The 14,387-nt window shown below is 44.7% G+C and overlaps 1 protein-coding gene across 5 annotated transcripts in view; it reads left to right on the forward strand.

Annotated features, from left to right (window-relative positions):
- Nucleotides 1-14,387, forward strand: part of LOC132402152 (uncharacterized) — an 80,861-nt gene that overhangs the window by 32,757 nt on the left and 33,717 nt on the right. For 2 of the 5 annotated variants that reach the window (XR_009514817.1, XM_059984812.1), the window contains exon 6: nt 799-6,347. The exons of 2 other annotated variants lie outside the window; for them this stretch is intronic. Coding sequence is in view for 2 of the 3 variants with exons in the window: in XM_059984812.1 (XP_059840795.1) it covers nt 799-953 (155 nt within the window). In the remaining variant the exon portion in view is untranslated. Of the gene's footprint in view, nt 1-798; nt 6,348-14,387 lie in introns of those variants that run through there. One more of the 5 variants, XM_059984813.1, reaches the window with a different exon arrangement.

A 14,387-nucleotide genomic window follows, 5' to 3' on the forward strand; every position in this document is an offset into this window, starting at 1 on the left:
TTTCTGATCCCATCCCATCCTGACTGTTAGTTCCACAGATTAATACAACGCAAGGCTGCTCCACTCCATATGAAGCCAGTGATGGAGCATCAACAGCTGTGATAGAATCTGTCACTGAGTAAGTCCCAGGTCTACAGTAAGCGCAGTAGGTCCTGGGCTTACTTCAGTGTGAATGGTTGAATGCCAGTGGCTCATTTTGGAAACACCAGTCACAGCTCAGAAGATTACTAGTTGAGGCCAATAAAAGGGCAACAAATTACTGATTTATTTTAACTCCCAGTTATTATAAATGGCACCAAACTCTTAGTTTCCTTTGTTCAGAATTGCTAAGCATTTATAACAAAGTGTGGCTGAGTGATTAACCATTGCTTAATCCACTTTGTATTTCCAGCATCCTGGCCCTAGAATGCAGCAGAGACTGAAATGTTGCTCTTGGGAATCAGCGTTGGGGACTTAAAGAGATAGCTCTTCTCACTCAGCAACTAACAAACTGATGACCCTCATCTAATTAGGAGCCACATGTTTGTCCACTTTGCCCGAAGTTCACCATAACTAGAGACTCAAGGTTACTTTACCAAAAATTGCCAAGTTTTGATAGGAATTACAAGAAGACCCAGAAACTAATCAAACATAAACAAGGAGCATGCCCTTAAGGAAAAATAATAGCTCTTTGGCACTTGAAGACTGAGGTCCAATACAGAACCCAAGACCTAAAGATCAAACAATGAGTAGAAAGATGAAGGAGGCCCAATGACTCACAGATAACCATGAGGTGTGTAACTTCTTCTGTTTTGTCAGTTTTACAGCCCAACCACCCCAGAAGTCAGCCCACTGAGAGACACCAATGGAGAATTCGTCAAGGACAGAGAGGGAATACCATTGGTAGGAACACCAAAGAACTCTTCGACCATGACACTGTCCTTTACATGAGCAACTTTGACTTCATTCTATAACACAAAAATGTCTGGTGATGTCTCGCTGATAGTCTTGCTGAACAAGAAGACAATAAAGCTGGATATCAGCTGGGAAATAACAAGGTCCCAGGAGCAGTCAGATTCCCTGAGGAGGGATGAAGCAGTTCTGATGAAGGGTCTCAGCCTGAAACGTTGACTGTTTACTCTTTTCTATAGATGCTGCTTGGCCTGCTGAGACCCTCCAGCATTTTGTGTGCGCTGCTTCTGTTTCCCTCTCTACCTTTGCTTCCTGGCCTTTTGAATATTTCCAGCATTTCCATATTTTATTCCATATTTTCAGCATCCACATTATTCTGTGTTAGCATCTCTGGTTTTCTATGAGCACATGACGTCATGCCAATGAGCTTTGTGGGTTTGAGAGAGCAGCGTTTAGCTTCAGTGTGCCCACTCAGTGAGTCTGTGGCATTAGAACTTACAGAGTCATAGAACACTACAGCACAGAGACAGTCCCTTTGGCCCATCTACTCCGTGCCAAGCTATTATTCTGCCTGACGCCCTAACCATAACCCTTCACACCCCTCCCATTCATGTACTGATTTGTCAGTACCTCCAGTTGAACTTTGTCTTTTGGTGTGTTTTCCCCCTAGCTGTCAGTCTTTGGTTTTGTATTGCCATGTGCTTCTGCCCTGCTCCTGCTCTACTCTGGCCCCTGTATTACTGAGTACTCCATCTCTCATCTGTTTCTCATAATTACCTGTTTTGCTTCCACTTCTGTCTCATTGTGCTCCACCTATCATCTGCCTCTCTGTTCATTGTCATCTGCCTCGTCTGTACAAGAGCAAGGATGTCCTTTTGCATTTGTACAGGGCCCTGGTGAGACCACATCTGGAATATTGTGTATAGTTTTGGTCTCCAGGTTTAAGGAAGGACATTCTGGCAATTGAGGAAGTGCAGCGTAGATTCACTAGGTTGATTCCTGGGATGGCAGGGCTGTCTTACGCAGAGAGATTGGAGAGATTGGGCTTGTACATGCTGGAATTGAGGAGATTGAGAGGGGATCTGATTGAAACGTTTAAGATAATTAAAGGATTTGATAGGATTGAGGCAGGAAATATGTTCCAGATGTTGGGAGAGTCCAGTACCAGAGGGCATGGATTGAGAATAAGAGGTCAGTTATTTAAAACAGAGTTGAGGAAGAGCTTCTTCTCCCAGAGAGTTGTGGGGGTCTGGAATGCACTGCCTCAGAAGACGGTGGAGGCCAATTCTCTGGATGCTTTCAAGAAGGAGCTAGATAGATATCTGATGGATAGGGGAATCAAGGGATATGGGGACAAGGCAGGGACTGGGTATTGATAGTGAATGATCAGCCATGATCTCAGAATGGCGGTGCAGACTCGAGGGGCCGAATGGTCTACTTCTGCACCTATTGTCTATTGTTTATTGTCATTGCTCAGTGTATTTCAGTCCTGTGTTTTCACCTGTTTGTTACCAGATTGTGCCAGTGAGTTTTCCAGCATTTGTATCTGTATTCTGCCTCCAGACAAAGAAGCAAAATTCTGGAAAATAAGTATTACATTTGTTGAACAGACCAGAATGGTGCCCGACCAAGTTAGATCAAAGTGAATACTCTCAAATGAATGTTTGCAGTATCTGAAATATATCCACAGTCCTTTCCTAGGGACAAGAACAGATACATATACCTCCAGTAAACCATCTCACCTCTGCATTTCTGAAAGAGATTTTGGCTCCAGAACCAGTCACAAATGCAGTTTGATGTTCTGGGTTTGATAAAGTGAATGATTGTCACCACCATTCTTGGAGCACTGTAAAGTTCAGGCTCAATATACCAAGGGCCCCTTATTATCAAAAAAGGTGTCTAATTAGCACAAATTGCAAAGCCAGAAAATTTCCTCTCATTGTAGGACACTCTCGCAGGCAGACACCAGTGCAACATGCCCTGCTGAAATCATCCAAGGATTTTTAAATATTTTCTGTTTTTATAGTTGTCTTGTCTTAACAAATCATAGTTTATTTTCTTTCCACACATACCAAACATGGCCAAATCAATGGGACGTCTTATAAATAGCTGTGGATTCAATGCACTAGAGTACAAAGTTAATGTTTTCTACAGACTGACAGTCATTCCATCAATAGCAGAATCAGTTTATTTTCTTTCTCTCTCTCTCTGTTCCCTTCCCCTCCCTCTCTCCCCTCCCCCTCTCTTTCTCTATCATTTTCTCTCCGGCTCCCCTTCTCTCTTTCTTTCTCTCTCCCCCTTTCCCTCCCCCTCTCCTTGTCCCTCTCCCTCTCTTTATTTATTTCTCTTTCTCCATCTTTCTTTCTCTGTCTCCATCTTTCTCTTTCCCTCTTTCTCAATGGTTCAATGGTCAATGATTCAACGGTTTCATTTAATATCAGAGGATGTATACAGTGTACAACCTGAAATTCTTACTCTTTGCAAACATCCATGAAACAGTTGAAAATCCAAAAGACTGAGCGACAGAAAATTGTTAGAACCCCAAAGACCCCCACCCCCCACTCTCATGCACGAGGAGCAGCAAAACATTAACCCTCCCCTCCTACCCCCTTGTTTCAGGAACCATCAGCACTCATCACCCACCAAACAAGCAATAGCAAAGCCCCCAAAGATAGTCCAACAAAAACTCAGCACTTTGACATGCCACAAGCTCTCACTCTCTCACGAGCAAAGGACAGAGAGGTATCACCCTTTCACAGCAAGAGTGAGACTGACAGATTGCCGTTTCCATGTTACAATCTGAAGCAGCGGTTACTTGAACTTACCCAACTCGAGAACCAGCAGATTCTTCTTCCCCTACCGAGAGAGAGAGAGATAGAGATAATGATCGCCTGTGCAGAGGCCTCCAACAGCCACACACACCCCCATTGTCCTGATGTTCCAATCTCCATGATGTTTCAGTTGGCAACACTGGCAAGAAAACGAGTTATCCGTAGGCACCAACCCAAGCCATACCCCCAAAGGCGCATGTCTTCCAGGGCGCTCCTGGAGACATCAAAGATGCTGAGCCACTCGGTGAGCTCCAGAAGTGGGACCCCATCGTTGTATAGGACCGCAGATTCAATGCAGGGTATGTGAAGGAAGTCTAGTTGGGAACAGATTGGAACAGCAAGTCTGGACATAGAGGATGAGGACTCTAACAGCACATGTCATGAAGTAAAGAACAAGTCGCTCCATATTAAGGGTAGAGCAGAGGTACAAGTAGTAGTACTGGTGCTCCACAGTTCTGGAGACCCAGGTTCTCTATGTGGAGTTTGCATGTCCTCCCTGTGATCTTGTGGGTTTCTTCCAGATTCCTCCCATATCCCAAAAATATTCAGGTTTGTAGATTAATTGGCCACCGTAATATTTTCCCAAGTGTATCGGTGAGTGGTAGAACCTTTGAGTTGATGGGAATGTATGTTAGAGTAGGATTAGCATAAATGGGTGGTTGATGGTCAGGATGGACTTTGTGGGTTGAGATGTGCTATGTCTCCTTGACTTTCTTAAGGCAATCTTATCCATGACATAGACAAGTATTTACAAGTTCATCCTGGGATTTAACAAAACACAATGAGACGCAAGCTGTCAGACTGCAGGTAAGAAGAGCATTTCTGTGGCACATGCAACCATCTTCAGCTTTCAGGAAAGAACGTTTGAGTTCCAGTCAATCTGCTTTAGACCCAAATGCTACTCTTTGTATCTTGTAAATGGTTATTAACATACCCTAACGTGGGGCTTCATGTTTTTGAAGAACTGAATACTTCTGGCATGTGGCAATCACTGCTAGTTTCCCTGTTTGAATACTACCAACAATTTCCTCTAAACAGATAAGGTAGTTTCAAGGAGGACTGTGGATCTCTCGAAAGCTTCAGCGATCTATAGGTCATTGAAGACTCCCCACTGAGAACCCCTGTGAATGATTTTATGACATAGAGGTAGTACCCTCATCTTCGATGGGAGATCAGAATGATATCTCTGTCCACTTTGATCTTCCATTTAATTATCAGACTATTTGCAGACTATATACGTAGAACTACAAGAAGGGTGCCTTGCAGAACTCTTTGCTCTTCCCTGATTGAAGTGATCTTCTTCATCCGTATGGTGGATGATTTAAAGAATTGATTGTACAAGCCACAGTTGTTGACCACTTGAATTGCACCAGTTCACAACCACTTTGTATCTTGTCGGAGAGAGAACACTCATTCATTCCACCTTGTGGTGTTAGGTTGGATGCTGGGAACCTCCACCAATCTTGTCAAAAGATCACTGAATGCAGGCATCAATGTAATTCAGATCAAAAGATTAATTGTTAATGATGGTTAGTGCTCTGGCACTCATCCACAGAAACCAGGTATTTGTTCCAATTCTTTCCAACGGTGAGTGGTTCACTTTCAGGGTATGACCACCTTATTTGGAATAGGCATCAGCTTGCAAGAAGATAATGATCCAAATAGAATAAATCCTATTACCTTTCAATTTAAAAAAGTAATGGTATTAAGAGCAGTTTTGATGTGAAGTGATAGTTAAGCTTCATTGCAAAACTGCAAGTTCCTGGATAAAATGCCGAATAGTTTAACCATCACATTGACAGAAATTGACTTCACTTCAGGCTAGAGCAAACCATTACAGGTAACATAACAATGAAGCCATTGTTCAAAATAGCAACACTCTCCTTTATGGGATCTATGCATGAATGGTTGCTTTACTGCTGTGTGTTTGTTTCAGTTATATACTGCTGCACATTGCTACTTTAATGGCCATTATAGAGTTCAAGGTTATGTTTACAAAAGTACTGTTTGTCCCTGACATCATAAATCAGCTGTGCTCTGATATCTGGGGAACCCCTAATCTTGGACCTTTGTTTGATCTGATCCCTTAAAATCAAAATAACATTTTTTATAACCAAATTTTAAACTTGCGAGGATCTTATAACAATGCATTAAACTAAATCAATGGAGTTCACGTGTTATACTTTTGGCAATAAATACTTATTCCTGGGACAAGGATGATAGTATAAATTGCAGCTGTCTTAGATCTGAAACTATGCTGACCCTCACTGTCAAAATATTGAGTGAAACTGACTGACACAGACCGGACATAAAACAAAGATAGCAACAGTAATCTTCACTAATCCCATTATGCCTTTCCTTAGCCTGATGTCTATTTCAATTTGTACGCATCAGTTGATTTTAATTCAAGAATGTATGAACGCCATCAAGGAAGTTTGTTTTTTATGAAATGCTCTGCCAATTCCATAGACCTAACCGGGTCTTAAAATCTGCATGAGGAATCTGATTAACTAAAATGCACATGGACATTATTTTGGGTCTGATTTATGGAATACTAGCTTGGAATATAACAAATTCACATATATTTGGCATGATTCATAAATAGGCATCATTTTTAAGGTTATAAATTCCCTTCAGATTAATTATCAGACTAAAAATAAACAGTCAGTGCAAGTATCCTCTATCTGATATTTATGCTAATGTATCCTGTAAATTTCCTCACACTATCCGCTACCGAGTATTTCCAGAATGTTGCTGCAATCTGAGCTGGGATTTCCTAAAGTTTGGTCAGCGCATTGAACTTGATGCCGGAACTGGTGAATTGTGACACCTGCCTCTGAAAGTGGAAGGATTAGATATTTCCGCCGACAACTATCTGACCGCATCCATTTTACCACTATCAATCAACAGGCACATCCAAGCTATGTTACAGGGATGATTGCTAAAGAATACTTCTAAAATCTAGTTGATATCTAAGGGTGCCTTGCATTTGTCAGAATCAGGAACACTTATTCTTTGGTTCCAAGGCAGATTTACAACAGCTATCACAAATTCCAGATAAACAGCAACTAACATCATCATAGAGTCACAGAAACAGATTCTTCAGCTTATGACATCCACACAAATCTCATTTGTCTGCATTCTTCTCTGCTTTGACTATTCAATTGCATCACTAAATGGGACATAAATTTAGTGAATGTTCATAACTAACCACCCACTTCTCCAACAGCACATATCAGGTATCAATCACTGACTGTGTAAAACACATTCCCCTCAAATCACTTTTAAAACTCTTTCCTCTCTCCTTAAACCTATGCTTCTTGATTTTGATAAGCCTGCCAATGGAAAAAGATTCTGACTACCTACACTATCTATGTCTCTTACAATTTTATACGATTTGGGTCATCCCTAAGCCACTTTTATTCCAGGGAAAACAAACTCAGCCTTTCCAATCTCTCCACATAGCTAAAGTCCTCCAATATAGGCCATGAGCTGGTGGATCTGCTCCATATTCTCTCCAGTGCAATCACATCCTTCCTAGAGTGTGGCATCCAGAACTGAACATACACTCAAGTGACTCATCATTACTCATATTGTAAAAGGACCCTGACTCCAGTTACATACAGGCCTCCCAACAGTATCTGGGATGCAGACCACAGATTACAACAGGGTATGGAAAAGACTTGTCAAAAGTGCAATACTATGACATTTATGTAAGATTTCAACATGCAGGTCAATTGGGAAGATCAGGTTGGAATGGAGAGAGTGAGTTTGTTGAATGTCTACAAGATGGCTTTTTACAGCAGTTTATCATTGAGCCTCCTAGGGGATCAGCGAAACTGGATTTGGTGTTATGTAATGAACCGGAAGTGATTCGGAAGCTCAAGGTAATAGGAGGCAGTGATCACAATATGATTGCGTTCAACTTGAAATTTGATGGACAGAAAGTAAAGTCTGACATAGTCAGTGAAGTAAAGGAAATTACCTGGTATGAGAGAGGAGTTGGACATAGTAAATTGGAAGGGGATGCTGGCAGGGATGACAGCAGAGTAGCAATGGAACGAGTTTCTGGGAAAAATGTGGAAGGTGCAGGACAGCTGTATTCCAAAAACAAAGATACTCCAATGGCAAAATAGTACAACTGTGGCTGACAAGGGAAGTCAAAGTTATTGTAAAAGCAAAAGAAAGGGCAAACAATAAAGCAAAATTTAGTGGGAAAACATAAGATTGGGAATCTTTTAAAACCCTACCGAGAGCAACTAAAACAATCATTAGGAGGGAAGAGATGAAGTATGAAAGCAAGTTAGCAAATAATATCAAAGTGGATAGTAAAAGTGTTTTCAAGTATGTAACAATCTAAGAGAGATGAGAGTGGATATTGGACCACTAGAAAATGAGGCCGGAGAAATAACAACGGGGGCCAAGGAAATGGCAGATGAACTAAATGAGTATTTTGCATCTGTCTTCACTGTGGAAGACATTAGTAGTGTGCCAGATGTTGAAGGGTATGAGGGAAGAGAAGTGAGTGTAGTTACTATTAAAAGGGAGAAGGTGCTCAAAAAGTTGGAAGACCTAAAGGTACATATGTTACCCAGGCCAGATGAATTGCACCCTGGGGTTCTGATAGAGGTAATGGCAGAGACTGAGGAGGCATTTGTAATGATCTTTCAAAAATATTTTCACTCTGCTGCCAAAGGACTGGAAAATTGCAAATATCACTCTTTAAGAAAGGAGGAAGGCAGCAGAAAGGAAATTGTAGACCAGTTAGCCTCACCTCCTTAGCTGAGAAGATGTTGGAGTCAATTTTTAAGGATGAGGTTATGGAGTACTTGGTGACACAGGACAAGATAGGACAAAGTCAGCATGGTTTGCTTAGGGAAAATCTTGCCTGATGAACCTGTTGGAAGTCTTTGAGGAGATTACAAGTAGGATGGATAAAGGAGATGCAGTGGATGTTGTATATTTGGACTTTCAGAAGGCCTTTGACAAGGTGTCACACATGAGGCTGTTTAGAGACTGCCAAGTTAAGAGACCATGGTATTACAGGAAAGTTACTAACATGGTTAGAGTATTGGCTGATTGGTAGGAGGCAGCGAGTGGGAATAAAAGGATCCTTTTCTGGTTGGCTGTCAGTGACTAGAGTTGTTCTACAGGGATCAATGTTGGGACTTTTTATGCTGTATATTAATGACTTAGATGATGGAATAGATGACTTTGTTGCCAAGTCTGCAGATGATATGAAGATTGGTGGAGGGGCAGGTAGTGTTCAGGAAACAGGTAGGCTGCAGAAGGACTTAGACAGATTAGGACAATGGGTAAGAAACTGGCAAATGAAATACGATGTTGGAAAATGCTTAGTCATGCACTGAGTAGAAATAAATGTATGGATTATTTTCCAAATGGGGAGAAAATCCAAAAATCTGAGAAGCAAAGGGACTTGGGAGTCATTGTGCAGAACACCCTAAAGGTTAACTTGCAGGTAGAGTCAGCGGTGAGAAAGGCAAATGCAATGTTAGCTTTCATTTCAAGAGGTTTAGAATATAAGAGCAGGGATGTGATGCTGAGGCTTCATAAGGCACTGGTGGGGCCTCACCTTGAGTATTGTGAACAGTTTTGGGCTGCTCATGTAAAAAAAGATGTGCTGGTATTGGAGAGGGTTCAGAGGAGGTTCACAAGGATGATTCTGGGAATGAAAGGTTTATCATATGAGGGATGTTTGATGGCTCAGCACCTGTACTCACTGGAATTTTGAAGGTGAGAGGAGATCTCATTCAAACCTTTCAAATATTGAAAGGCCTAGACAGAGTGGATGTGAAAAGGATGTTTCCCATGTTGGGGGAGTCTAGTACAAGAGGGCACAACCTCAGGATAGACGGGCCTCCACTTACAACAGAAACAGAGATGAGGAGAAATTTCTTTAGCCAGAGGGTGGCGAATTTGTAGAATTTATTAACACAGGCAGCTGTGGAGGCCAGGTTGTTGGGTGTATTTAAGGCAGAGTTTGATCAGTTCTTCATTTGACACAGCAATAAAAGTTATGGTGAGAGGCAGGGGAGTGGGGCTGAGGAGGGGAAGAAAGGATCAGCTGTGATTGAGTGGTGGAGCAGACTCGAGGAGCCAAATGGGCTAATACTGCTCCTATGTCTTTTGGGCTTATGGTTAACCTTTTGGGAATCCTGCATAAGGACTTCCAAATCCATTTGTACCTTGAACTTTTGAATTTTCTCCCAGTTTAGAAAAGCCTAAGCATTTATTCTTCTACCAAAGTACATGAACATGCACATCCTGGCAATCTCATTTCATCTGCCTCTTCTTTGCCCATTCTCCATTGCAAGGAGGGGACTGGAAGCAGACCCAAGTGCAGGAAACAGGCACGGAGACAGACTTAGACATGACTTGGACAGGAACTGGATGCGGAGCCTGGAACTGGACATGGACACTGAGCTTGGATTTGGACACTGAGTGACAAAACCAAACAATGACAAACAATTTGTATCGCCGCCTGGAGGAGCGGCAAACGGCCAGCAATACTCAGCCAGACACAAGACGACGAAAACGAACAATGACAGTCCATTCGTATCTCCATTCCGGGTAGCACATGAAGCGGCAAATGGCCGTCAAAACTCAGCTGGACGGCAGGGTCTCGACTCGACCCAGGAACTGCGGACTGCAGGCTCTCGACTCGACCCAGGAACTGCGAATGGCAGGCTCTCGACTTGACCCAGGAACAGTGGACTGCAAGCTCTTGACTCGACCCAGGAACTGCGAATGGCAGGCTCTCGACTTGACCCAGGAACAGTGGACTGCAAGCTCTCGACTCGACCCAGGAACTGCGAATGGCAGGCTCTCGACTTGACCCAGGAACAGTGGACTGCAAGCTCTTGACTCGACCCAGGAACTGCGAATGGCAGGCTCTCAACTTGAGCCAGGAACTGTGGACTGCAAGCTCTTGACTCGACCCAGGAACTGCGAATGGCAGGCTCTCGACTTGACCCAGGAACAGTGGACTGCAAGCTCTTGACTCGACCCAGGAACTGCGAATGGCAGGCTCTCAACTTGAGCCAGGAACTGTGGACTGCAAGCTCTTGACTCGACCCAGGAACTGCGAATGGCAGGCTCTCGACTTGACCCAGGAACAGTGGACTGCAAGCTCTCGACTCAACCCAGGAACTGCCAATGGCAGGCTCTCGACTTGACCCAGGAACAGTGGACTGCAAGCTCTTGACTCGACCCAGGAACTGCGGATGGCAGGCTCTCGACTCGACCCAGGAACTGCGGATGGCAGGCTCTCGACTCGACCCAGGAGTTGCCAACAGCAGGCTCTCGACTTGACCCAGGAACAGTGGACTGCAAGCTCTCGACTTGACCCAGGAACAGTGGACTGCAAGCTCTCGACTTGACCCAGGAACTGCCAATGGCAGGCTCTCGACTTGACCCAGGAACAGTGGACTGCAAGCTCTTGACTCGACCCAGGAACTGCGGATGGCAGGCTCTCGACTCGACCCAGGAGTTGCCAATGGCAGGCTCTCGACTCGACCCAGGAACTGCGGATGGTAGGCTCTCGACTCGACCCAGGAGTTGCCAACAGCAGGCTCTCGACTTGACCCAGGAACAGTGGACTGCAAGCTTTTGACTTGACCCAGGAACAGTGGACTGCAAGCTCTCGACTTGACCCAGGAACTGCCAATGGCAGGCTCTCGACTCGACCCAGGAACAGTGGACTGCAGGCTCTCGACTCGACCCAGGAACTGTGAACGACAGGCTCTCAACTTGACTCATTTTTGGCGACTTGGAACGAGCATAGCTGCACTGCTGAGGTGACAAGCCAGCAACAAGTAGATGTAAGCCGGAGTCTTTATGGTTCGAATGAGGATCAGGTGCCCTAATCAAGGAGCCCAGTGGAAACACAGGGAAAAGGAAATTAACTGAAATGAGTAGTTGACAGACCGGATCATGACATTCTCATAATCTGTCTAACTCCTTCTACAGCCTCCCTGCTTCCTCAACACCTCCTGCCCCTCTACCAATCTTCATGCCATACATGAACTAGGCCACAAAGCCATCAATTCCATCATCCAAATCATTGACCTAGTGTACAATATAAAAGGAAGCAGTCCCAACACTGAACTCTATGGAACACCACTAGTCATCGACAGCCAATCAGAAAAATCTCCTTTTATTCTCACTCTTTGCTTCCTGCAAATCAGCCAATCCACTATCTATGCCAGTATCATTCCTGTAATACCATGGGCTTTTATCTGGATAAGCAACCCCAAGTGCGGCACCTTGTCAAAGAATTCTGAAAATACAAGTACACAATATCCACCGATTCTCCTTTCTCTATCTTGCTTGTTACTTCCTCGAAGAATTCCAGCAGATATTTCAGGCAAGATTTTCTCTTAAGGAAACCATGCTGACTTTGGCTTTTGTTATCATTTGCCTCCAAGCACCCTAAAACCTCATCCGAAACAATCAACTCCAATGATGGTGCTGGCAACAGTGGTGGAGGCGGATACGATAGGGTCTTTTAAGAGACTTTTGGATAGGTACATGGAGCTTAGAAAAATAGAGGGCTGTGGGTAAACCTAGTAATTTCTAAGATAGGGACACGTTCGGCACAACTTTGTGGGCCGAAGGGCCTGTATTGTGCTGTAGGTTTTCTATGTAACATCTTTCATCCACTATGTTCAGGCTAACTGGCCTATAATCTCCTTCCTTCTTGAAGAGTGGAGTGACATTTGCTGTTTTCTAGTCTTCCAAAACCATGCAGGTTCTAGTGATTCCAGAGAGATCATTACTAATGTCTCCACAGTCTCTTCCGCGAGAACTGTTGGGGAGGGTTTAAACTAATTTGGTGGGGGGATGGGAAACTGGGTACTAGGGCTGAGGTGACAATTTTTTCAGCTGCCTCTAACAGAACCCTGGGTTGTACATCTGGTCTTGGTGACTTATCTACCTTCAGATCTTCCGCTTCCCAAGTACCTTCCTCTTAGTTGTAGCTTCATTATCTCTCTTTTGACTGGAAGAGCCCTGGCCAGGGCCACCGTGCATTGGGAATGAAGGTCAGAGATTTGCTCGGATTCGGGGGAATTCTTGGCTGCCATGAGGTAGGTGTTCCATCAGCCAGCCACAGACAGCTGAGGCCCGGACCATCTGATGAAGATTCAGCAGGGCAGACAGTCAGCGGCCAACTTCACTATCGAGTTTTGGACCTTGCCCCAAGAGAGTGGCTGGAATAGGGTGGCGTCGGTCACTCTATATCACCATGGTCTCTGAGAAGAACTGAAGAATGCACTCACCTCAGGAAGCCAGCAGAGGACTTAGAGGTTCCAATCGACCAATCCATTTGTCTCGATGATCATTTGGCAGAGCGTAAGTGGGACCATATCAAGAGGTCAAAGGGGGCTCCTGTTCAGGATCCCATCGAACCCATGCAAATCTGCTGCATGAGATTCACTGCCGATGAGAGGTTCCAGTGATGGAGCCAAGGTTGCTGCCATTACTGCAGGGAAGCAGGTAACCTGTGGGCTGAATGTCCAAGCCCGCAGCCACTGTAAGAACTGTTAAGACTATCCGGTGTCAGTACCAGCTTATCCCCAACCTCATGGATTTTGGTGTCACGCTAAGGGCGGAGATCTGCTGGCCTATGAACCAACGAGAGGACTCTGGGTCAGCTGGAAATTTCCTGGACTTGGAAACCACCTATTGGCTCAGCACACTGCTGCCGGAGGTGAACCAGTCTATGCCCGCAGCTTTCTTGGACAGCTGTCGGCTTGGGTCCGGGCAGACCCAGCAGCAGACAATGGTCTTGTGGACAAGGATAGAGGATCATGCGGAGGACATTAGTTTCTATGTCATTGAGTCTCCTCACATACCTCTGATCCTTGGACACCTTTGGCTGTCCCAGCATAACCCCTTCACGAACTGGAAGGAAGGGAGGATCATTGCATGGCCCAGTTACTGCAAGAAATATGTGTTTAGCTTTGTGTTCTGACTCCAAGACTCTCCCGAGACCAGCGGCCAATGGTGGGGGGGGGGGGGGGGGTTGCTGGTGGAATTGTTGGAGGGGGAACTACTTCCATTTGGGGTAACTTGAAGCCTTCAGGAAACCCAGTCATGCTTTCGAGAGCAGACAAGCCAGATCCAGCTAACAGGCCTGTGCGAGTCCTGACCCTGTCCAGTCAGGAGTGTGCTGGAATGATCTCTAGTACAGCAGCAAGCCAAGGAGGTGCCCAAGCTGTCTGGAGCTCTAGCAGCTAAGCCAAAGGACTCCATTTGCCAGGTCCCATCTAAGGGGAAGGCTCCAAAATGGTTGCCTTGGAGCCTAGTCCCAAAATTTGTCACGACTCACTGCCAATATCTGAGGATACAGTTGAGTACTTGGACTGGGATCTGGCTGAAGACTATTGTGAACCTATGGAGAAGACTCTGGAGACTATCAAATCAACCCCACTACCTAAGAAGCCTCAGGAGTCGTCCTTGGAGGAAGATTTGGGAGTAATTGCAGTACCCAAGCCAATCCTTCCATCTACAAGGATTTGGAAGAGGTCTTCAGCAAGAGAAAGGCCTCGACTCTTCCACCGCACAGACCCTAGAACTGTACAATAGATCTACTGCTTGATCATTGACCCCTGTGGGGTCGATTTTCCATGGTCTCAGACCCAG

Source organism: Hypanus sabinus, chromosome 11 (genome assembly GCF_030144855.1).
Source record: "Hypanus sabinus isolate sHypSab1 chromosome 11, sHypSab1.hap1, whole genome shotgun sequence".
Lineage (NCBI taxonomy): Eukaryota > Metazoa > Chordata > Chondrichthyes > Myliobatiformes > Dasyatidae > Hypanus > Hypanus sabinus.